The following is a 25,261-nucleotide window of genomic DNA, read 5'->3' on the forward strand; positions in this document are numbered from 1 at the left end:
CTTCCCACGAGGTCCTTCTACTCTTGCCTTGCTTGTTTTTGTTCATTAATTATTTTGTGGCATTAATTATTCTTCCCATGACCTGGGACAGACAGTTTAGTAATTAGAACTTTTTCTTGGTCTTTCATTCTGCCTTGTAAATTACCTAATTTATTTTTCAATGCCCCAAATTAAAACCCTAGGCTGGAAGTTCCTCTCAGAGCCATGTTTTACCAATACTTTATCTTCTATAATGCCCACCTATCCCAAATTCTTATATAAAAGAGGTGATAATGAACTTTTGTTGAACTGCCAATCCCTGAAGCAATGTGAAGTACCAAAAACAATTTTGGATGCCAGTGCCGGGGCTGTCACCAGCTAGTCATGTGGCTGTGGACAAATCACTGGACTTCTCAGTGCTTAATAATGAAAATAAAAACTGTTAGTAAAATGCTTTGAAATTCAGTGAGATATTGTTACCTGGGTACATGTAGAGAAAGCAATGACCTAAATTCTGTAAGTACTCAAAGCTCCTGATGAAAATGTCCCCCAAACACCTCATCGGGGCCCCACACGAGCCTTAGCCTTTGTTCAGATCTTCCTTCACATGACTTTCTACAGAGTTAAAATTTCAAATACAGACCTTAATTATCTTTAAGTTCACAGCCACTCTGGCCTACCACACCACTCTCTGAATGGCCAAACAGGGTGTTTCTTGTTGCTGTACCTGGCACACAGTAGGTGTTGAAGAAACATTTTGTTGAGTTATTAAGTAAGGACCAACTAGCATGGGTGCCAGTTGCTGCACATTTGCTGTGCCTTTGTTTAGGCAAATGATTGCAAAACCAGGTGCAGAAAAGGAGGGCTGGAACTTTGAGGCTTTGCAATGGTGAAGTCACTGTTCCTGTGAAAACATAATAGGCTAACTAGAGTTCTGACTAGTCAATGAACCTTCTGTTTACACCCCTGCCAGGAAAGATTACTTTATAAGGAAGTGATTTCCAAACTCCAGTTGCTGGTGTTTATGATAATGAAGGAATTCAGAGGCAGAAATGGAAACACACAAGGTTCCCAGGAACAATGCGGAAAACCTCTAGTTGTTTGTTTTGGTTCCTCATCACACAATCCAGGGGTCAGCGAGGAAAAGGGAAAGGTTCCTGACTAAGGCAGGGCTTGGTTCTCTGTGCCAACTCCACGCAGGCACAACCACAGCCCTGGGGAGGCCCAATCCCACTCCTGTGAGCCAGGGCCTTGCCAGTGGAAGAGCAGACATCCTTTCTATCTGAAGGCTCTTTTATTCCACTCCCTTGTCAAATTAACACAAAATGTACAGTGTCTTTAGTCTCTGAACACATCACAAAAACTAACTTTCTTACAAGGCATTCAAGGTTCTTCCTGAACAACTCTCACTAGATGTTATTAATCCATAAAAGACTACACCTAAGAGATCAGTTTCCCAATTCTAAGGGAAGCTTACTAAAAAATGTAGCCAACTTCCCTCAGTCTTTCATACGCCAAGTCCCCAGACATTCCCAGTCAAAAACTAGAATGCAGCCTTGTAGGATGAGCAGAATGCTGAGCTTCAGTAGCTCCAAGAGGAGGACACAGCAGCCCAGAGGAAATACATAGCTCTCCCAGTGTCAAAAAAAAGTTGGTAGATGGAAACTCAGCTCTAATGTATATCTCAACTTTCTTCTACATTCCAAGGGAGATGTGGTTCTGAGTGGGGTATGGGAGGAATCAGATCGTTCTGCTTTTCCTGTTCATCACAGTCTACAAATAGTAGAAATTAAACAAACAAAAAAAGGTGGCAGGGGCAGTGCTGACAAAAAAGAGGCAGGGTTTTTTATTTGAGCTTTTCTTCATCCTGTGCTAAGTGCTATGGCCTGAGTCCCCACCGAAAATAACAGCAATGAACAGGCCAGGCCTGGCTGGTGTTCAGGCCTTTGTGCTGTCTTGAGCAGATCAGTAGAACAAATTATTGTTCCATAAACAGATTAGTCCAATTCCTATCTGAAAGGCTACCTCACTTATAGTGGATAAGTGTTCTAAGATAAGCATAAAATCCACAGACTGAAATCAAATTACATATTCTGTATACCCAACTAATTGGTCATTAGACTATTTTCTGCCAATAATCAGGTTTCCTGACTACAAAGTGGTTTTCCAATGGCTTCATCCACCCCTCTAAGTATAGTAACACAGACCTATTTTTTTGAGTTCTGATTAGTTATATTACTATTGTTAATTGAGAAACGTTACGTCATTTCCTAAACTCCATTTAGTATGATTATTTTTCCTAACTTAAGAGATGTTTCCAATTTCTGATCATTTCATAACCTAAATTCTCCACTCCATTCATTCTTTAGTCAAATATTATTTATTATTTCAAAGTTCAAGTTTAACATTTCAATAAAAATAAACAGTGACAGAGGAGCAGAAAGGTTGTGTGCATACATACACATCATTTTAGAGAGAACCCTGAAGCATGGAGAAATTTTAAGCCTGAGATATGATTTGCCCATTCGAGATACAGTGAGAAAGCTACATATCAACAGTAGCCATCTTAACCTCCCTTACACCAAATTTTGTTGAGGTTTACTGCAGGCTAAAAGATTCAACTGGTATTTTGAAGCCTCAGCTACAGGCACAGGCAATAATAACAATGACCAAAAAACTACACTGAAATTACCCATCACAGAAGGCCATGGGAAGAGCAAAATATGGTGGATTAAAAGAAGTGATTTGAAGAATGTACTTCTAATATTGTACATTCCGGTTCGCATAATATTTAATATGACCATGCCCTGAGATCAAAGAGAAAAAATATTAAAAACTTTGGGACTTACTAACAAAGCTGTGATAGAGGTTATTACCGAAAACAAGATTCCTTTGTTATTGTGTCTGACTCAGTATTCCTATGAGAACTTTCAAAGTGAGTATTCAAAGTTCCAGAAAGAATATAACATCTGACCCAATTATGGGGTGGGCTTAAAGATACAAATTCAGGGGTCACAAGCCAAAGACACAAAACTTTAGAATACAAACATTAAGACATCTAGTTTCCCCCAAATCCTTTTCATCCACTATAGAAATGGAAAATTTAAAGAATTTTCTCTATATAAAAAATTAATATGGTTTCCCAGAGTGAATCACCATTTAGTTACTCTTTATTTAATTATTAATATTACAAATAAAATTCATAGGACACTCAGAAATAAAAAGTATCTTATTTAAACATATTTACCAAACGAGATGAAAATAAAGGTTTAGACAAGATGGTATATTTTTCTTTCTTTTCTTTTCTCCCTCCCTTCTCTGTCCTTTCTCCCTCTCTCATTTAGAACTGAATGACTTTCCCCCAAATATCATTCATTACCTTCTATAGCTATTTTGCGCTCAATTGCATATTCTTTAGAGACTTGGTCTTTTAGTCTCCAGTAAGGGAGGGGGAGTTATTTTTCCATTATCATATTTCAATTGTTAGAAGGAAATGAATTTGAATTGTAGTAGCTATAATTAACTGAGGAAAGTTTAAATATATATTTAAATTACTTCTGTCCACCATAATTGTTGATATCCATGAGTCAGCACTAGCATTTTATTTTATGACAAAAAGTGCTAAATGTCAGCTCATTTTTTCGAGCCAATAATTGAAAATGATTGTTAATTTTTGCAGTAAATATGTGTGGGTTAAACTACATTTCAATTAGCAGCACAATTCAAAGACATGAAGAATAAAACAACAGCAAGTGCTCACGAACCTCCCCTCTAGATTTAGAATTGTAGTCAGCAACTTATTCCCCAGTTAAGTTTTTAATTTACATCAATTAGACAAATGAACATTGGATTCCCTGGATTATCACCCTAGTTTAAGATTCTGTTCATTTTCATTGGAAAAAAAAACTTAAAATGCTATGGTCATAGAGAGAATAAATAAGCAAATATGAATTTCATCAGAAACTTGAATTTAGAGTTATGACTTCAACTCACTTAACTGCTCCAATCAAATGCTTAAGCAGGCAATTATGCATATAGGCAGGTAATTATGTTTTTTAAAGAGAATGAATGTTTCATCAAATTCTAAATTAAAAGCAACATAGGACAAAATCAGATTCTAGAAAATTAACTCAGTGTATATATTGTGTGTGTGAGTGTTGCTCTCAAGAAAATTTCCAAAAAAAAAAAAAGTAGTGTTTCCCATTCCTATTTATTCTTAAAGGATTGTTTAACAGTGACTAGTTTAAGTAGTTCAATAGTGAACTGTTGAATACATTGTTTAGTAGTAAAGTCAGTTTACATTTGAAGACATTCTGAATAATCCTATTAAAAACTAATTCAAACAATGTGGCTCATGTTTAACTCTTGGTTATTTATCCATTAAATCTCTTTAAGTGCTTCCTTCCTTAATGCAGCTGTAGTTCAAGAGGTGGCCAGCAGTTGGCCTGCATTTCCGTGGATTTTCATGAAAGTCCAGATTTCTTTTTACAAATGTTTTATTGTAAATGTTGTATGCCTAAATAACTTTTCCATAACTTAAGAGCTTATAAAATGCTTTCAAATGGATTCAAAAGAAACACATTTTCCTTTAAAAATAAAAGCCAAGCAAAAGAAAGTCACACACACTGCTAAGATGTTCTCTGCAAAACATTGTGTTCAGCAAACCTGAAATGCCTCCAAAGGGATCAAGAACCACTTGGTTTGGAAGTAACAGTTGAGAACTGATGTCAGTTGGTTAAAATGCAGTACTGACACCAGGAGGAACGGCTGAGATACCACACACTGGGCCTTGCCTAGTCTCCCCATTCCATGTACTTGAAATGCCTTCATCTGTACCATGCAACACACAGTACACCCACCCAACAGCCTCTGTCCTGGTCCTCTGTTCTCTTTTCCTTTTATACTCTCCCCTAAAGACAGCAATCCTATTAACTATGTTTATGGTGACAACTCATAAATCTACATCTCTATTTCTGTTATATCACCTGAACTAATCGCCCATCTCCAAGTTCTGACTTAAATTTTTCCACCAGGATATGCCATCATCTTACACTCAACAAATACATATTTATTCATTTTGATTAAACTAATTCCTTTTTTCAGTTTCCTTGTCTTTGCTAATATCAAACCCATCTTTCTGATCACCAAGAATTAAAGCAAAGGAACAACTGTGGACTCCTTGGTGATTTCCATCACTCACATTCAGGTGGTTCAAGTAGCAGACTGAATTGTTCAAAGATAGCCACTACCGTATCTCCCATCCCACATGCACTTCTACAGTATGATCTTGCCACTTTGCCATCCAGTGGCACGGTCTATTTCTCTGCCCTTGAATCTGGGCCGAACTTAATACTCAATTATTACGAAAAGAATGTGGCTGAGGCGATGCCATGAGACTTCTGAGGCTAGGTCAGAACAGACCATGCAACTTCTGCCTGGCTCTCTTGGAATGCTGTCTCTGGGGGATGTAAGCTGCCCTATGAGAATTTCAACTACCCTAGGACTGCCATGCTGAGAGGCCACATGTAGCCCCAAGGAGGCCCAGTCTTCTGGCTAACCCACTAAGGTGCTATAAATGTGAATAAAGCTGTCTTGGACCCTCCTGACCAGCTCATTTGCCAACTGTATGCCACCAACTAAACTCAGTAAAATCCCTGAGGAGAACCACCCAGTTGAATAATCCATAGTTCATGAGACATAAAATCATGAAGTATAAAACATGCCCATAGCTTTCCTTCTATGCATTCAATACGTCATGTGTGGAATTGTCTGAATGTCAACTGAGATGCCACTTCTTTACCTCCACCCCCAGAGCCACCATCACAGAGGCAGCTGTGGTCACCCCAAATCTATAAATGATTGCAGGATTCTCCCCACTACAATCTGTATACAATGTACATACAATCTATATAACCTAAAACTTCTAGCCAAAAACTACATTATACACCAACATCACAACCAACATCAATGTACTAATGTTCCACATTTGTAGAACATTTTACAATGCAAAAGGGTCTTCATAAATATCTATTTTATTTGATCAATACAACAAAAGTCAGAGAGACCTGTAAATAGAGCAAATATCCTTTTCCTTACTATAGAGATGAAGAGGTCAGAGGCTAAAAAGGTTAATTTTCACACAAGCTCATTGTCAATAAATGGGATGAATATAAACAGAACTAAGAGCTTGTATCATATACTACTGTTCTTTCTGTATTCTGCAATGCTTCCCCTCCTATTATTTATTTCAGATAAAAAACATTCAGTGTCTCCATCCCTACTACCTACTTTATAGATACCCATAATTTGGTCTCAATCTATCCAGTTGCATGATATTGCTTAGTAAACTCCTTTGTCACCACCATTACAATAAGGCAGGCAATAAATAGTCACATAATATGCCATGCTGATTCTAGCCTCTAAACACTTGCTCACAAAGTTTCCTCCTTTCTGCTCCTACCTAGTTAAACCTTACTCATCCATTAGCACTAATTCTACCTCTTCCATTAAGCCCTACCAGCCTATCTCTGCTGCATTCTCTCTCTTATATCCCTATAGAACTTACACATTTTACCTCAATATTGGTAATTATACTGGATTGTTTATCTTATTCAAATGTGCTGGTCTCATTTTCCAAGCTGGTATTTAGCTAACGTACATGCGTAAATACAGTGATGTTGGATGCTTATAGCCAATGTCTGTTCTGACCAGCTGGTACCCATGACATACCATCTGTGACATATGTTCAGTTTCATCCTGCTTATTTCCCAAACTAAAGCATAAGCTCTTTGAGAACAGGAACTCTGTCATATAAAGAAGTATTATATTTATATCCTCTAAACCAAACACAGTACTAAGCACATAACTAGTGTTCAACATACATTTATTAATTTATTTTAAGACAGCAAATTGTGTTGTGTTGTGGGAAAAGATTCTATTAAGTCATGTCTATACTGGAAAGAAAAAGTTGAAAAGGTAATAAAATATCTTCTAAATTAGTAGTTTAATGTCAGGAACATTTTTTCAGTGTATCATTTAAAGATATTCTGCGTAGTCCATAACTGCCAAAATGTTTTATAAATATTTTTACCAGGTGTGTGAAAAAAATGTGTCAAAAAATATTCAAGGAGTATCTAACAACCCAAAATAAAATGTTTGCTGAGGCTACAAGGCTGGCAGAACTCTTCTTCATTTCAAAAAGTTTCCAGGCAATGGAAATGTTTTCCTGGAAAATACTACCTTTTATTTAGAGAACACTTGCCATGAATACTTAGTCATTAAATAATTTAAGGTTTCCTCAGAAGTTCTTTGGAGGAAATCTAGTATATGAATGAATAAAATTATCATCACCTATAATGTAAAAACAAAATATAAAAAAACAAAAAACATTTGGCTAACTATATGAAATCTACCTAAGTATTCTTCCAAGTAAGGGGGGAAAATCTTTTATACTTTTTGGTCTATTTACTGCTCTTTTAAATTTTTCTGTAAGATAAAACTACAAAAAAAACCTACGAAAAAACTTCACAAATTCCTTAAGTGTTTCTCTGTCTGTAATATACACAAAACCAAAAAACTAGCGGATTTACTTTATTACACATGCCCAATAATTTTCAATGAGAATTAGTCATTTCATTCAAAGAAAAAGAAATGGTAACTTCAAAGCTATTTTTAGCAAAATCTTTGAGTTTGCTTCAAATCACCTTTCAATGGAAAGCAACTAGTTCAGACATTTCACTCAATTGTCTGCAGTAAATTATACAATGAAACCTAAGAAAACAATTTCTTCCAAGAGTTTAAAGCCAACTAAGTCTTATTCTTCTAAACATCAAAAGCCACAACTAAATTCTACTTCAAGCACATACTCGGTACATTTAGTCTTTGTAAAATGTACACAAAAGGATTATTTGTTTTGCTTTACCTGTTGAGTACTTCGGTGAGTTTCACAAAGCCAGTATAAGCCAGTTCAAATGCTCCTCTGTGCCTGGACTGTAAAAGGTGTTGTTTAAAGTGATCGCCTATTTCTTTTACCTTTAAAGCAAAATAAAACAATAAATGTTCAATTTATGCTTACATTTATAAGTGTTTCATGTTAGCAATATCATGTAGAACTCAGGGTTAGGTAGTCGTCCATCCATACACTTACTACGTGACAGGTAGCATTTTAAGCATTTTTATATCATTTAATCCTCAATAATTCACAAAATAAGTATTATTACTTCTATTTTACAATGGGGAAAATGAGGCCCAGAAAGGCCAAGTAACTTATTCAAGGTCACACAGCACTTAAGTGATAGAACCAGTACATAAACCTAGGCAATGTGGCTCCACAGTTGGCAGTCTTGAACTCCTACATTAGAACTGCCTCCCTATGCCAGCTTCACAAACCTCACTGTGCTCTTTGTTAGCACACATCATTCAACATCAACAGCCAATCACGCAATGTGACAATCCTCACACATCTATTGCAGTTAAAATACACATAAGGAGATTTACCATTTTAACCATCTTTAAGGCTAGAGTTCAGTAGCATGCAGTATATTGACACTGTTATGCAACCATCACCACCATCCATCTACAGAACACTTTTATCTTCCCAAAATGAAACTCCAATTCACAAAACAACTCCCAGTAAATATCTTCTTGAAATACACAAATGTGAATGGCAAGATTCAGCGTAAAGGACCTTCTGAAAACTGACAAGTATCACTTTGAGTCAGAACCATGGAATTTTCCAAAATGCCACCCGGCAGCTATACGTCACCTGTCTGCATGTGAGGTTAAATAAATAACAAATATGGCTACTTTAAAGAATACATGACTAACAATCAGTTATTGGTGAGTTTTTGTACACAGTTAACTGTCAAACTGTTTGGGCTGATTGTATTTTTATACCATTAGGATTTGGTGGTTATTGGCTTCAGAAAATCCAGATTTTTAAATAAAACTCATGACCAAAGCTATAATTGGCTATTTCTTGATGCAGGTCTCCTCCCAGATGACCTTATGGGGAAAGGACAAGCCCACTCAAGATGGCTCAGATATGCTTACCTAGAAACAACTCCTACCTAAGCGCAGTGACTAGAGTGGTGTTCTGAACACAGTAGAGATGATAACACTGTGTAAAGCAGTTAAATTATGTGATCATTGGCAAGTGTCTCACTTTTCTAATCTTTAAACTGGGAATAACAATACTTGGCTCATAGGTTGTGTATTAAAATGAGTTAAGAAATATAATAGCCCAGAACGCACCCATCACCTGTAATCCAACTCAGTTCAAAATGAGTTCTGTGTGGGTTTCTAAATAGAAGAAAAATAAAGACACAGTCCATACTCAAAATGTATCTGATTAAGAGAGACAATGAGACATTTAGAAAAATAAGAATCAGATACAAAACCAACCAAGAACCAGAAAAGCAGCATATAACAGAATTGTTGAAATTCTAACACTTTAATAACCCCAAGAGTGACATGTCATGTTCCTCAGCTCAAGTTTTCAGATATAGATCTAATGACAATCTTAATTTTAAATGTGTTTTAAAGGCCACATACTATTAGTTGTCAAAAGCAAGTCACAGTAAGCCTTATCATTTTATCTTCAACACGGTCATTTCAGAGCACATTCTGAACAGAATTGTCAAGCCTTAAATATAAACTGCCAAGATAGAACCAAAGCTCAACAATCCTAAAAAATGGGCACCAGGAAAACACCAGTGAGCTGACTTGTTATGGCCATTATTTCTATTAGAGAAATAAAAGATTTCTCAATAGGTGTTTCAAGCCACAGAAAATAAAAACATGAAGTAATAGAGGAGTTTCTCCAACTTCCTTATTTTTTTCTAAAATATTATTGATAATCAAAACATTCTTCAGGAAAACACAAATGTTACTGATAAAGCACTTCTTTGTGGACTTAAGAACAGCTCACAATATATTTCTTAAACAAAGATCATATTTCATTGCTTCCTCTATTCTAACCCCCATCAAAGGGGCCTAGACCAAAAAGCGTAAAACAAAATCAAAGCACTCAGAAGTGTGACCAGTGGATGGTCCTTTCAAGGGTGGACCTCAACTCTAAGTAGTCCTGGCCTCAGAAAACAGAATGGTTTGAAGGACATGAGTGAAAGAGGTAGGTAGTCTCTCCTCGCTGCATTTTGTACCAATTTCCAAATAAACCCACCTAGGAATACTCAGGCTTATTATGAATTTTTCCCTTTGAAAAGAGTATAAAATTTCTGTTAATCAAAGAGTAAATATTCCTTTAGCACACTGACAAATGCTTCGCAGATTAGCATCAGGGTAGACAGAAAAGAGCAAAACAAGATTATCTGTCCTCGACATGCTCTCAGTTCAGAGAAAACCAATGTGCTGGATGGTACCCATTAGAAGCTCAGCAGCTCCAAGAAATGCGAGATCCTTCTGTACTGACATAAACTATTAGAAGAAGCTTCATGTGCAAATGTCAAACAGGATATACCTGGGTGGACCAAAATGGAAGAGGATAACGAACATGGAAAGAGGCTGGGTGGCTAGAATGAATGAACAAACACTTTTTAAGCACCTGCTACCTGCCAGGCACTTTACTGGGTCTTTTCATATGAATGAACACAGAATATACAGGACAAGGTTAGCAAATCTGGTTAGCAAATGACCTCACAGTTTTATGCTAGAAAACAGTGGACAGGAGGGAAGGTGGGGACTTGTACCCCATTACAAAGTGCAGGGGAAGCCAGCAGGGCAGTGTGGCCTGTGAGCAGCTGGACAGGGAAATGGGGCCATGCTCACGCCCTTCCACTGATAATCAGACTACAGGGAACAGACCTGACGCAAAAAACTTAGAAAATTAATGACAATAGACAGAATCAGAAACAGAACCTTTAGATTTAACTTTAAGAATAAAAAAGTCCTCTGGAAACTCCAACTCAAAATTGTCTTTCTAGTCGATGGCACCAAAGTCCCATATACAGTTCACAGAAAACTTTCTTTGTAAAGACCTAGATGATGCCTTTACAAAATATTCTCTTAATAAACAACATAGACCTCAAGATTTCTGAAAGGGAATTAAGGTAAAAATACAACAAAAGGAACTGATTTCTATTCTTGAAACTAAATTCTAGTCCCTGTCTTTCTAAATTTAGCAGCTCCTGACTCGAACTTTTCATAAAACCTATTTCTGTAGGCAAATCAATATGCTTTCATAGATTGACAGGGCATGAATACGCACAGGGAAGTACTGCCCCTTGCCATGTCTCTAGGGATCCATACGTAACTCCCCCGGGGACTACTGCAGGGAGTGAAACGCTCATCTAGGGCATAAAACCCACAAAGGACAAATGTAAGTAAACATACTTTTTATTTTCCCTTTATCCAAACAGTATCGAGAAATACAGTAGAAACATCAAGGCTAATTCCACTCAATATAATTAGATAAGCCCAAGAGGAATTAAGTATAGGTTGGGGCATTTCTATAGAAACGCTATATAGTGGTTAAGATCTGAGAGGGCAGAGTTCAGGAACCCTACTCGGTCTCCTTACTAATACAAGCTAATTAAGCAGCACAGTTCCCCCATCTGTGAGACAGACGGGTAAAACCAGAACCTACTTCACAGGATTATTCTGGGGAAAAATGAGATTATACATATAAGCATTTAGCAGAGTACCTGGCGCAAAAGAACAAATAATAAATGACCACTTTGTTTTTATTTTGTATTATCAAGTAATAAGGCTTAATTCTAAATCTTAATTTAAAGTTTGACTTTAAGGCACAGCTACTTCTTACAATCTTAGTAATGTCAACAGGAGTTTCTAATTCCACTTTGGTTAAAAGGCACGGTTTATAAAAGTTTACACTACAGTAGAATTAATGTTTTAAATAGTGCTTTCTCTACTATAATAAATTCTTACTAACATCTGGAATTTTGTCAAAGCCTAAACATTGTTCTCTTATATAATAATAACAAAGATATCAGTTTTCTATTACTCAGACATCTTCTTCCTAGACTGTTTATTCTTTGATTTGTAGCAAATGCTTAACTGTATGACACTTTAACTGTTGTCCATCAGGCTGACCTTCTGTCTTGTATCTCCTACTATATTTCTAAGCCTGTTGAGGTCAGAGAGCCACATATCACATTTCCTTATGTTGCCACAATACCCTTGTAGTAAGACAGTCAATAAACAGGTGGCTAAATGATGTGCTTAACTTCATTTCACAGCTTAAAAATGGTAACCTGCATTCAGTACCATTCAACAAATACTTGTTCCTAATTTCTTAAAAATAAGCCTTAGCAAAGAAAATACAAAAGGCAATTTCCTGACTAATTGCCTTTAGAGTGTCTAAAGGCAATTTTAAAGACCTATGAATGCTCATAAACTCTCCCGTTTTGTAGTCCATTACGGAACATCGAAAACAGTCACAAAAGATCAGAGGAAATGTATAAACCCACTTAGCCATGTAGATCTGAAAATTACAAGAGAGTCTAAAGTAGAAGTTTAAAAAATACCTAATTTCTGCTAGTTGGTAACTATTTTTATTCATGTGATTGTGACAGTAATTACCACAAAGGGGAAAGCAGCCTGAAAATCTACCCAAGAGCTTCTTCTTAGGAATATTAGGGGAAGTATATAAATAAGCCTACAGTGATACTCCATGTAGAGGAAGTAGTTTAAAAAAATCAGTAGGCACTGGGTATCCGATGCCCATCCAATGGCAGGAGGACCGACAAAATGGACCAGGCAAAAGCTCTATGTCAGCAGAACACCCAGCCTGAAACCTGGACAGATACCAGTCAGGAAGCTGTGAGAGAAGGTTGCCTGTAGCGCTCACTCTTTAAGGGTCTCGACTTACATCCCTCAGAGCTGGTCTGATCTCTGCCTCTCATACTGGGACATTATGAAAGAACCTTTCAGCATGTGATTACCTCGCAAGAGGAAAGTCAGACATGCCTCTGAATGAACACATTTTCCTCTTGGTGAAGCTGCGGAGGATACATTGCTTCAGTGGTGATTCAGGGAAATGAATCATTTGCTAAAAAGTTCAGTAGCAAGTTGCCTGACTGTCGTGTTGCTTGCAAAAATTTGGTTGGGTATGGGAAGTAGGGAAAATTAAATTTAAAGAAAAATTAAGTGAGCAGTTCAGAACAAAGACAGCACTGTGCCGTGTCAGAACACAGGCTGGAAAGAAGAAGAATCGGGTTCCTGTCCCAGAGCTACCACAAACCGGCTTTGTGATCTTGGGCAAACCAGGTAACATCCGAGGGCTTCAGCTTCCCCTTGTACAAGGGAGCTGCAGAGTATCATCTCTGTGATCCTTCCAGCTCTAATAGTTTGAGAATACAACACTGAATACTGAGAAGTACAAATGAGCGCCGGTTTTTGTACAGCAACAAAAATCCCCAAACTGTAATCTCACTACCTGCTGGCCTATTATGAACTATAGTCATGTATATGGTAATTAAGTCATCACCCCTTTAAAAAGGGGCATAAGGACAGGCTTAAAGGAAGTGGGCTATAAAAGAAAGCCTCTCTTAACTACATTCGAGACATCTAATTACAATAGAATTACACTCGTTTTCCAAGAGTGAAGGGTGAGTGGAGAGTAAGACAAGCGTAAGGCTTAACATCAGTGTTTTCGGATGTACAAAACAGCCTCTTTCATCCACTGAGAGAAAAGCAGGTCACAGTCTTCTGGTCTTAGGAATAGTAAATCCAAATTTTCTACATTTTCCCACAAAGGGCAGCATTCTACCTACAAGTCACTTCACTGTCTCTGCTCTGCAGGTTTGTCATGGTCGCCATTACCTGAGGTGTTGACTTTTAAATTCTTAGTTTTGGCACCAGGTGCACAGAAGATCTAGTGTTGCTAGGGCAACCGTGCCCTTGGAAGGAAGGTGGACCTTGGGCATGGCCCAGACACCCCTATGTAAATTACATTCTTCTGTCATTTATATTTTTTAACTCTTAAACGTTTTGAGCACATGGGATTATTTTTTTTAATTTAAAGGAATTTCATGGAGCAAAATTTTATGTTTAAAAGAAGGACTCCTCTAGCAATATGCACAACACTAATTTCTTGGTGACTTTCGGTTTTCATTCACTAAATGCTCCTAACCTAAGGCATTTCTTTAAAGTCAGCATGATCGAGAATCAAGTTTTCCGCAGAAGGCAGAGTCTGCGTCAGCATAGTGCTGTCATACACACTTCTGATCATTCATTCGGTTGCTAACTTCTCAAACTTATACACGTGAGGTCACCACATGAACAGCAACATAGAAAAATTACTGAACTTCATGAGACTAGAAGCTAATATTTCACAGGAAAACAGGATGTTATTTTTTATTCAAGAAAACAGTCATTAGAAGAGTTCTTTGGTTTATAAGAGCCTCTCTTTGTTATTATTGCTGCTGTTCCTTTACAAACACCTCTTTTATGTTATATTAACTCCCAATGTTCATGTGGTTATCTCACGTACATTAAATTCATAAGGTTTGGGTGCTACATGAAAGGTGTCAAGGCAAAATAATTTTCACAGGAAGCTTTCAGGTCTTTCTCAGTTACAGTAAAAGCAAAGTATGTTTCCTATACTTAAAAAAAAAGAAAACACTATCCAACAAGCCCAAAACTAGATGTTTTAACTTGCCCTTGAAAAGCTGAAAAGTCAAGGGACTCTGGGATGTGTACAGTTTAGGAAGACGGTGAACATCAGAGAAGAAACCATTAGTCATGGCTGGATTCTTCAGCAACGATGTCGGCACTGGCACCACGGCCAATCGCCAGCAATGACTGCAAGCAACTCTAAGACGCTGACGCCTATTTGATTTGGAAGGGAATAAGGAACACAATGGTGCTGGCAGCACACGGCTCCCTCTGCCATTCTCCATCTCTGGGCCTTGCAACATCATTACAAGCCCAGCTGTTAGCCAGATGTAATAAGCACATGAGCCTAAGAGTGTGAGAATAAAAATATCAGCATTATTTCCACGGAAATAGTCACACAGTTATTATAGAAATAATCAGCATTAGCATACTACAATGTTTGTTTTGTCCTTAAATGTTGTAACACCCTAAGGAAAAAATTATCTTTATTTGAAAAAGGTTAAAAATGAAAGTACGTGTTATATATCTTTGCTGGAAAATGGATTTGTTGAAACCATATGGAGAGGAAGAGGGAATCAATTAAAAACAGAAATCTAATAAATCTGAAATATTTCCAAATGAAATGCTTATGGTAAGCTAATTTCTTGTAAACAGAACACTCAAGTCACTTGAACAGTCCCAGATGCTGAACAAACGTTGTGGTCTCGAAATAAAAGCCAACAGACCAAAGTGGCTACAACTTCATTGTCAATGTAGTGGGAAACCAGAGATTCCTAATCAACCGACATGGTACTGTTTTTTCCTTTGCAAAATTCAAGAAGTTTGTGGAGTTTTAGTAAACAGGCAATTTCATTTAAAATTTAAACTTAAATTTGCATGTGTTAATATTTTGTATTAAGAAATTTGAATGTGTCATATTTTAAAAGTGAGGTAAAATCTACAGTTATTTATATAACGTAGAAAAAAAGTTTCTATAAATGCCATAGTTTTTAAATGTACTGCAAGGCTGAATTCTTAAACTACCACAAACTTGCTTCAGTTGACGTGTATGATTTTATTCAAGAAATATTAAAAACTTTTTTAAAAAATTTGAGCTATAAATAAGAGGTCACAATCTGTGCTGTGACCAGAAATCAGAGCAGGTGAAGTAAACACTGACCCTACCTGCTCCTCGGTCAGTAACGCACCAGGAGGCTCTGGCACGGGCTGCGTGGGCAGGAGTTGGCACAGGGCGCCGAGCAGCAGAGAGACCTCCTTCATACTTCTCCAACAGCATACGAGCACCATCTGAGCCGTTACGTCACACGTTTTTCCTTCTTTACCTTGAAAAAAAAAATCTATTGCAACATTTGACTGTTCACATCCCAAGTTTCTTAGAACCAGCTTATTTACCATTTCTCTAAGAATAATCTGCTCACACAAACCAATTTGTCATAAATTACTTTTGCTCAGGAGAAAGTAACTAACATTTGTTAAGCATGTCCTATGACCAGGAATCATGCTAAGTCTTTTTAAAATAAATTATTTTCAAAATAAATTTAAAAATAAGTACAATATTGTTTCAAAACTTACATCTAACCTTTGGAAATTAATTAAATAAACTCTCTCTGCCAGTCAGTAATCCATAAAATATGACTATAACAAATATACTTCATTAGTTATGTGGGTGAGGGTAGCTTTTATATCAGTAAGAGTAGAATAAGACTATTTAAATCAAAATAAAGTATAGATTTGCTTTCAAAATATACTTAAATTCCATGGCAAATAAACTATAATTATCCCTACTCTCTTTTTCAAGTTTTAGAAATATTTTAAACTAACATTAAAAAATTTAAGGTATTAAATTGAAAAGGTAAGTAAACAAAACAATATTTACAATGTAATCCCACTTGTGTTTTTAAAAGCCCAATAAACTAGAAGGATAAATGTACATACACATAAACACATGGAACAGGTCTAAAAGGATACACAAAGGGAAGAAGGGAAGAAGTGGGATTAGTGAGGAGGTGAAAGATAACTTTAATTTGTTTCTAAATCATATTTACCTCCGTATTGTTTGAAACTAATATAATAAACATGTATTTGTTACTTTGTGCAATGAAGGCAAAAACCAAATTTTTACAACACAATATCCCCATCTAGTGGAGAATGTAGAAGGTGCAATAAATCACTAAGATACAGCTTCTGACAACTTTTTGTAGCATTACAGAAAATTGTAAAAAAAACAACTAATGAGAAAATAAACTGTAAGAACTTGAATTCTGGAGGCTTGGTTCCACAGGGCAGCTCACGTCTGACTGTGCAATAAGGCTGGTTTCCTTGAAGAGGCTGCTTGACTGCAAGGACACTCACCACAGACGACAGTGAAGCCCACCGTGAGAGGCCCATCCAAACCCCAGCTTCCCGCACAGCACTCCTCTTACCTCGCCTGGCCGTCGAGACAGGTTTTAGCACTCAGGGCTTTTTTGTAGCACCTTATAGACTGCACCAGGGCATACCACTTTCTGGTAAGAGTTTTTAAAATTCATTCCCCAAATAAATCATTTATAAACTCAAAAAAGACTTCATTTAAAAAAATCTTCTGTATGTATCTGCAGCCTCTGATTTAAAATAAGAAGGGCATTTTGTACATTTTTTTCTTTGTCACTGAAATGCCGATGACAATATGCTACCTTTGATTTCTGCAGAAGGATCAATATTTGGAATACTGGCATTCAAGTCCTCCAAATCAAACCTATCACGTTCCTTCAATATTTTGGCTTGATTGAAGTAATCATTAGTATCTCGTGGCTGAATCTCACTCAGAATCATCTGTAAGCGACTTGCTGACTCTGAGGGAGAGAGAGGATAGTACATAAAACTCCAGTTTCATATAACATGCCGATTTTCCTTGTAGGTATTTGCCCTCAAAAATTTTGTAGTTTTGAGCCCTGGCTGGTGTGGCTCAGTGGACTGAGTGCCAGCCTGTGAACCAAAGAGTTGTCGGTTCAATTCCCAGTCGGGCACATGCCTGGGTTGCAGGCCAGGTCCCCAGTAGAGGTCATGTGAGAGGCAACCACATACTGATGATGTTTTCTCTCCCTCTCTTTCTCCCTCTCTTCCCCTCTCTCTAAAAATAAATAAATAAAATCCTTAAAAAAAAGAAATTTGGAATTTTCAATGCTTGATAATCAGCTCTATCAGAAGTGGCTCACAGGATACATAATGTGAAATTTATTTCTATAAGGTCTTAATGACACTGAGGGTACTTTTAAAATATGACAAATATATTAAATAGGTTGAAGCAAGGACAACAAAACCACAACAGAAACTGTCCACAGGGCAAAGGCTGCCATTTCATTTAAATCGCTTTTCTTAGTGTTGAGATTTCTAAGAATATCAAATATGGTGCTCAATCATGGGAAAGAAGAGCAATAAATATTTATCAATTTTGTTTTAAGACAATGTTTTCCTGTCCGCAACATAAGTTATCAAGGTTTAAAGGGACAAAGCTTTAAAAAAATAAAAGAAACCCTACCAAAAACAAAAGCAATCTTTTATAGTCCAGGAATATCATAAAAACTCCATATTTAACTTTAAATGTATTAAGTAATATACTGCTTTCTAAGCATGATTTCCAGTCCTACAGTATTACATTGAACTTCATTTTTATTCTCCAAGCACTCACTGAATCTGAAAGTGTAAACTCCATGAAAGCAAAACTTTTTTTCTTCTAAAGATTTTTACTTATTTTTAGACAGAGGGGAGGGGAAAGAGAAAGAGAGAGAAACATCAATGTGTGGTTGCTTCTTGCATGCCCCCTGCTGGAGACCTGGCCCAAAACCCAGGCATGTGCCCTGACTGGGAATCAAACAGATGACCCTTTGGTTTGCAGGCCTGCGCTCAATCCACTGAGCCACACCAGCCAGAGCTGAAGGCAAAACTTTTATCTGTTCCCTGCTGCATGGCCAGTGCCTGGAACAGAAATTGGCTCATGGCAGAGGTTCAGTAACACGGCCTCAAGGAATAAATGGATGAATAGGTAACAAAGAGCTAGCCAGGCCCAGAGTTTTAAAGAAAATAACAAGTAGTAATCATCTAAAACCAATGAACAAATCAAAGAACAGGTATTAATTTACTATACCTATTATATACACTTATACTTTAGGTATTATGGGAAATACAAAAATCCAAACTGTATCAGGATGATTCAAACAACATCTTATATTCTCTGTGGTTTCCATCAAATTTTGCCAAAAGCAAACAAATTTTGACAGCCATGAAAAAAGTAACACTGGCCCAAAAGAAACCATGAAGACTAAGAAAAAAGAGGGATGATCAGAGTAAAATTTTAAGAAGCCTACCATTCATTTTTATGGCTTTCTGGGGAGACTTTTTTCAAGGAATTCAGAATGTATGCCAGATAACGTGGGAGAAAAGGCAGAAGAAGACAAAGACAACCAGGAAAAAAGAGAAGGCAGAATTAAGGAATCAGTGTGCCATAGACAAGTTTTTGAAATTGACAGGTATTTTTCAACATTTACAACCATAGTTTTAGCATACTCTGCAGGCCGTATCCACAATAAGGTGACAAATATTCAAGATTTCTCATCCAGAATATACAGGGCAGGGCAAAAGTAGGTTTACAGTTGTGAGTGCATGAAACAGTTTAGTCTTATATTCTTATTTATTGATTATTGTATTATTTTCTATATCAACACTGTAGACCTACTTTCGCCCCACCCTCTACTGGTACTTGCTTGCCTGATCCAAATATCAGCTATAAGACTGGGTGTGCTTTATTCTCATACACTAAGTAGAAAAAACAAGCCATCAAATTTTGATATTTAGACTATCAACCAAAATAAATAAATGTGCCTTAGAATCATGAATCTCACCAATTTTCCAAGTCATTTTTAGTGAAGAACAAAATCTAACATTTTCTATGTAAACACACACCTCCAGATTACTTAAATTATCAGTCCAAGGGATGGATTACCTTGAATGATACGTGTGTTTATGATATTTTCAGTGCATTTTTAATACAAGGCTTTCATTTGCACTTCAAAGTGCATTCGAACTTTATTTCAAGACCAAATGTAAATCTACTTCGTAGTTTTCGAGGTGTTAACAGCCGATCCCTTCGGACACACTGTAGTACAGCTATATTATTATATACCACTTAGGGCACCCCAGGCATTGAATTCAGTTCCCATCCTTTCAGGCATTGTTGATTCATTGGTTTATTCATTACAACAAATATTTATTGTATACCTATTTCTACCAGGCACTGTGCTAAGCACAAGGAGAAAAAAATAGACAAGATTCCCATTAAACTGTGACAATCCATGAAGAAGCACTCCATGGAAGTGGCGAGTGGTAAGAGACAAGGCTGGCAGAGTAGCAAGAGCCAAACCACTATAAGACCTGGTCGGAGGTCCCTAAAGTACTTTAAATAAGGGGGGTTGGGTGTGGCAGGGCACCAGGGTCCTGTAAAGGTTATGTGTAACATGATGAATTACCTGATTAGAAAAGATTACTTTGGTGCAGCAAGAATGAGATAAGAGTAGAGGTGGGGAAACCAGTTAAGAGGCCCCTGGAATAGTACAAACAAAAGAAGATAAAAGCCTGCAGTAACTGAGAAAAGCCTTCAGATAAAAAGAAAAGAGATTTGAAAGATATTTAGAGATAACACTGAAAGAATTCAGAGACAGGCTAAAAATAAGCAGCACAAGAGGTCGAGCAGTGCTAGGCTCCCGATTTACATGAACAGGCCTTTAGCAAAGACTCAGGGGCTGAGAGAAGACAGGTGAAATTGCATGCTATTAAATGGGGGCATTTTGAGAATCTCCTTCTGTTTTTTTAATTAAATGGTCTTTGCCCATTTCAGATTCTTAAAATGTTGCCTTCTCTGACTGGACCCCAACGACGGCCACATCTCTAATTTATAAACTGCCTGCTCTCCCAGTCCCAGTAGCTGATAGGCTGTGTTCTGAAATGGCAATATTATAAAACCCAATTTACTCCAGGGGAGGAAGTACCTGACTCATTACCTGGTTATTTATTTATTTACTTTGGTTATTTTGTTACACTTAAAATATTACTAAAAAGGCAGAAATATCACTAATAATAATTACTTTTCTCCCCTGTTTAGCATGTATAACTCTCCAAAGAAATGGCTAGGGAATAAATGTAAGAGGAAAGGAAAATGTATTAATTCAAGGTTTATTCCTTTGCTGACCTGAGTCAGTGTCCATCGGGACGAGGCCTTCTGGGGAAGAGCTCTGAATGACTGGAGACACCACAGCAGAGAGCCTGTAGGACACGGAGAGGAGCTTCTCCACCACAGGTCTCCACTCACTCACCAACTGCAGGCTGCTGCAACAAGGACGTCGGGGAAATTGATACGGAGAGCAAAAATCAAGTTTTGTAAACAGAAATGGAGTTACAAGAACTTGAGGTTCAACACTGTGCAATTTTTGAAACATTTAAGAAATAAAAATGTGTGTATGTGTATTTTTAAATCCCAGTTTTAATTATCTGTAAGGTCATACATTCCCTTCCCAGGATACACACTGAGAAGAGTTTAGGGCCCAGAAATAAGTGTCCAGAAAACTGTGGATACACTTACTTTAGAGGTAACTGCTGCAAAGCCTTTGTTATACAGTGAACTCGTCCATACATTGGAAATGACGCTGCTGCCTGAAGCAGAGAATTTTCAGCCTGACTTATTTCTTCCTCAAGATTTTCTAACAAGCATTTGATAACTAGAAAAAGCAAACAAACAACAAGCAATACAAGTTTAAAACCACACTTATAAATCTGTGAACAGCAAAACAGTTTCCATGAAAACACCCAGTTCAACTGATCTTTATACTAGAGATTTTGAATTAAAAAAAACCTCTTTTGAAGTTATTTAGCCTTTTATCCACTTCCAGTTACAGTAGAACTGAGTGTCGTTCCCTAATTTCCTGGACCCATTTACAGCATTCACTCCTAATCATTCCTCCTGGAATCCTCTCTTCAGGGCATTAGACCCTAGGCCCATGTACATATGCTGTGTGGACACATAGGTTTTTAATAATATATTGTGATATAAGTCATAAATGATGTAATTCACACTTTTAAAGTACACAAGTCAGTTGTCTTTGGTATATGCATATTCACAGATACATGCAATTCTCACCACAATCAAATTTAGAACCTTTTCATACTCCCTCATCAAAAAGTCCTCACCCCTTCTCAGTCACCCCCCTCCCTGCACTTTTCACCTTCCCAAGCCACAGGCAACCACGGATCTATTATCTGTCTTTACAGATTTGCCTGTTCTGGACATATCATATAACGTATTTTCAAAGTTCACCCATGTTGTAGCATGTATCAAGATTTCATTCTTGCTTACAGAAAAATAATAGTCCATTGTAATGGATATACCACATTTTGTCTGCGATCATGTGGTTCGCAGGCCTGTGCTCAATCCACTGAGCTACACCAGCCAGGGCTGTTTCCACTTTTTAATGCTGCTATGAACATTCAGGTATAAGTTTTTGCTTGTTCTCTTAAGTATGTGCCCATTATGAACTGAATGTCTGTATCCCCGCCCCCAACTCATGTTGAAGCCCTAATGTGGTGCTATTAGGAGGCAGAGCCTTTAGGAAGCAGTTAGATTTCAATGAGGTCATGAGGGTGGGACCCCACCCATTGGGTCAGTGTCCCTATAGAAGAGGAAGAGAGACCCGAGCTTTCTCCCTCTCCTCCATGTGGTGGACACAAAGCAAAAAGGCTCCTGTCTGCAAGTCAGGAAGGTTCCCACCAGGAAAGGAAGCTGCCAGCACCTTAATCTTGAACTTCCCAGCTTACAGAAGTGAAAAAGATAAATGTCTATTGTTTAAGTTATCCAGCCTATAGTGTTTTGTTATAGCAGCCTGGGCTGTCTAAGACAACACCAGAGTAGAACTGTGGAGTCGTACAGTGACGCCCTATTTAATCTTTGAGGAACTGCCAGACTGTTTTCCAAAGTGGCTGCACCATTTTACATTCCCAACAGAAGTTACGAAGGATCCACCTTCTCCACATCCTCATCAACACTTGCTATCTTTTTATTATTATTATTATTATTATTATAGTCATCCTACTGGATATGAAGTACTCCTCCCTGTGATTTTGATTTGCATTTCCCTAGTGGCTAACGATGTCGAGCATCGTTAAATGTACTTATTGTTCATATTCAACTTTTTTGCCTATTCAGATTCTTTGTCCATTTTTAAATTTGGTTACATCCTTTTAACAATGAAGTATAAAATCTCTTTATATATTCTGGATATAAATCTCTTACCAAATAAAGGATTTGCAAATATTTTTCCCATTCTGCCATTTTCTTTTCACTTTCTTGATGGTGTCCTCGATACAACAAGTTTAATGAATTCCAATTTATCTAATTTTCCTTTGTTGTTTATGTTTTGGGTATCATATCTAACAAACCACTACCTACCTCAACATCACAAAAATTCACACTCATGTTTTCTTCTAAGAGTTGCTTTCTATTTATTGCTTACATTTAGGTCTTTTGATTCATTTTTAAGCTATTTTTTGTATACAGTATGAGGTAATGGGTCCAATTTTTTCTTTACATGAGAATATCCAGTTATCCCAGAAGAGTAGATGTCTTCCCTCACCACTCAGAAGAGAATTATATTTTAAATTTTAGAACTGTGTATAACCAATAAATTATTAATATTAGGGACATATCAAGAATTCTTAAAAATCATCAGGAAAATAACAACTCCGTAGAAAACTGAGCAAAGGACATAAAAAACCATTTCACCAAAGGGGAAAAGTGAACAGCTTCTAAACACGCAAAAGGATGCTCAATTACATTAGCATTTAGAAAAAGGCAAGATTAAACCACAATGAGATACCATTTTATGCTCTACAAATTTTAAAAATCTGACAATAGCAAGTTATAGTGATAATGAGATATACCACAACTCTCATTCATAGGTGGGAGTCTAATTTGAAATTCTATCTGGCATCATCTAGTAAAGTTGAAGATACACATACCTCACAACTAGGCTATTCTACTTTTTTGTTTACTATAAACCCCAAGACACGTGCATTAGAAAAGCTGTACAAGGCCCTGGCTGGTGTTGCTCAGTGGTTGAGTGCTGGCCTGTGAATCGAATGGGCGCTGGTTGGATTCCCAGTCAGGGCACATGCCTGGGTTGCAGGCCAGGTCCCCAGTAGAGGGCATGTGAGAGGCAACCACACATTGATGTTTCCCTTTTTCTCCCTCCTTTCCCCTCTATAAAAATAAATAAATAAAATCTTTTAAATAGTTAAAAAAAAAGAAGCTGTGCAAGAATGTTCTATTCAGCATTATTTATTTAGGAAAAACAAGTCCATCAACAGACAATTCATTAATAAACTTTGATAAATGCATATAATATATATTACTATTTATATAAAATTCAAAATCATATGAAAATAAATTTGCCATGTATAATGCATAATATTTTGCCCACATTTTGAAAGGAAAAATGAGGATCACATTATACATGGGTAGTACTAATTCCGTATGTTTTTAATTCTTTTATTTATGCTCATGCATTAAAAGTGTAACTCTAGCCCTGGCTGATGTGGCTCAGTGGATTGAGTGCCAGCCTCCAACCAAAGGGTCACTGATTCGATTCCCAGTCAGGGCAAAAAAAAGATGTAACTCTAGAAAGCAACAATGACATCCATATGCAAAATAATACCCTGGAATATGGTAACTAGTTTTGTTTCTAAATATAAATAAATAAATAAATAAATAAATAAATAACTGAATTAAAAAATTTTAAACAAAAGATTTTTTTCCTAAAGTTTGGGTCAAAAACAGGGGTGCGCATTATGCAAAGCAAAATGCAGTGATATATTATTTAATGATATATACACAGGTGGTAAAACTTTGGTAAAAACACGATGAAAGGTTAACAAAAAAACACAGAAAAGTAATTATACAGGGGGTGGGAGGAGAGGGAGCTATGACAAAGGAGAGCCTTCAAAGGTATGGCTGCTGTTGTGTTTCTTAAGCTGGGTGTTATCACTTAGCTTGGGAACAAAACTTGATAAATTTTTGTATTATTACCATTTAAATCCTATATATTTAAATATTTGTTAATATTTGAAATATTTCAAAAAGTTTTAAAACTTTGGAGAAAATTTTCAACTCTATATCTAACCTCTTTTCATAAAAAAAAAAAAAAAAACCTACCTGCCCTTATTTCCAGTACAATTTCAAACTGAAGGATTTAAAACTAAGTACCTAACTCTCCAACACATATGTGTTGAAATCAGCTAACGGAGACCCTAGGTTTTAGAACTGGCTGTAAGGAAAGAGTAAAGAGCAGGGGCATGTCAGCCACGTGAAACACAAACTACAACAAAGGAACTCTCTGCTCTGCGCACAAGTAACAAAGACGATGTGGCTACAGTCAGGGTAAAATTTCTGCAGAAGAAAAAGTACATGTTTAGTACAGAGAGAGTTCAATAGCAGCTTTATTAATGTACATTTGCACATCTACTTATTTAATATGAACATCTGTTTAAAAGCAAGTGTTAGAGCTGAAGAAATGATTTGCATAAGAGAAACTCATGGTATTCTCATAAGCTGATAAACTACTATGATGGTAAACTCAAACAAAAAACCACAAGAAATGTTTAACCATTA

The 25,261-nt window shown here is 36.9% G+C and overlaps 1 protein-coding gene across 7 annotated transcripts in view; it reads right to left on the bottom strand.

The window, feature by feature from the left end:
• Positions 1-25,261, bottom strand: part of THADA (THADA armadillo repeat containing) — a 288,531-nt gene that overhangs the window by 230,984 nt on the left and 32,286 nt on the right. For 5 of the 7 annotated variants that reach the window (XM_053667073.1, XM_053667074.1, XM_053667077.1 and 2 more), the window contains 5 exons: positions 21,185-21,320; positions 20,795-20,931; positions 17,247-17,405; positions 15,739-15,896; positions 7,901-8,010 (listed from right to left, as the gene is read on the bottom strand). In XM_053667073.1, coding sequence (XP_053523048.1) covers positions 7,901-8,010; positions 15,739-15,896; positions 17,247-17,405; positions 20,795-20,931; positions 21,185-21,320 — 700 coding nt within the window. Of the gene's footprint in view, positions 1-7,900; positions 8,011-15,738; positions 15,897-17,246; positions 17,406-20,794; positions 20,932-21,180; positions 21,321-25,261 lie in introns of those variants that run through there. The other 2 variants (XM_053667075.1, XM_053667079.1) reach the window with 2 other exon arrangements.

Source organism: Artibeus jamaicensis, unplaced genomic scaffold (assembly GCF_021234435.1).
Source record: "Artibeus jamaicensis isolate MK-2021 breed Jamaican fruit bat unplaced genomic scaffold, CSHL_Jam_final contig_465, whole genome shotgun sequence".
Taxonomy (NCBI): domain Eukaryota; kingdom Metazoa; phylum Chordata; class Mammalia; order Chiroptera; family Phyllostomidae; genus Artibeus; species Artibeus jamaicensis.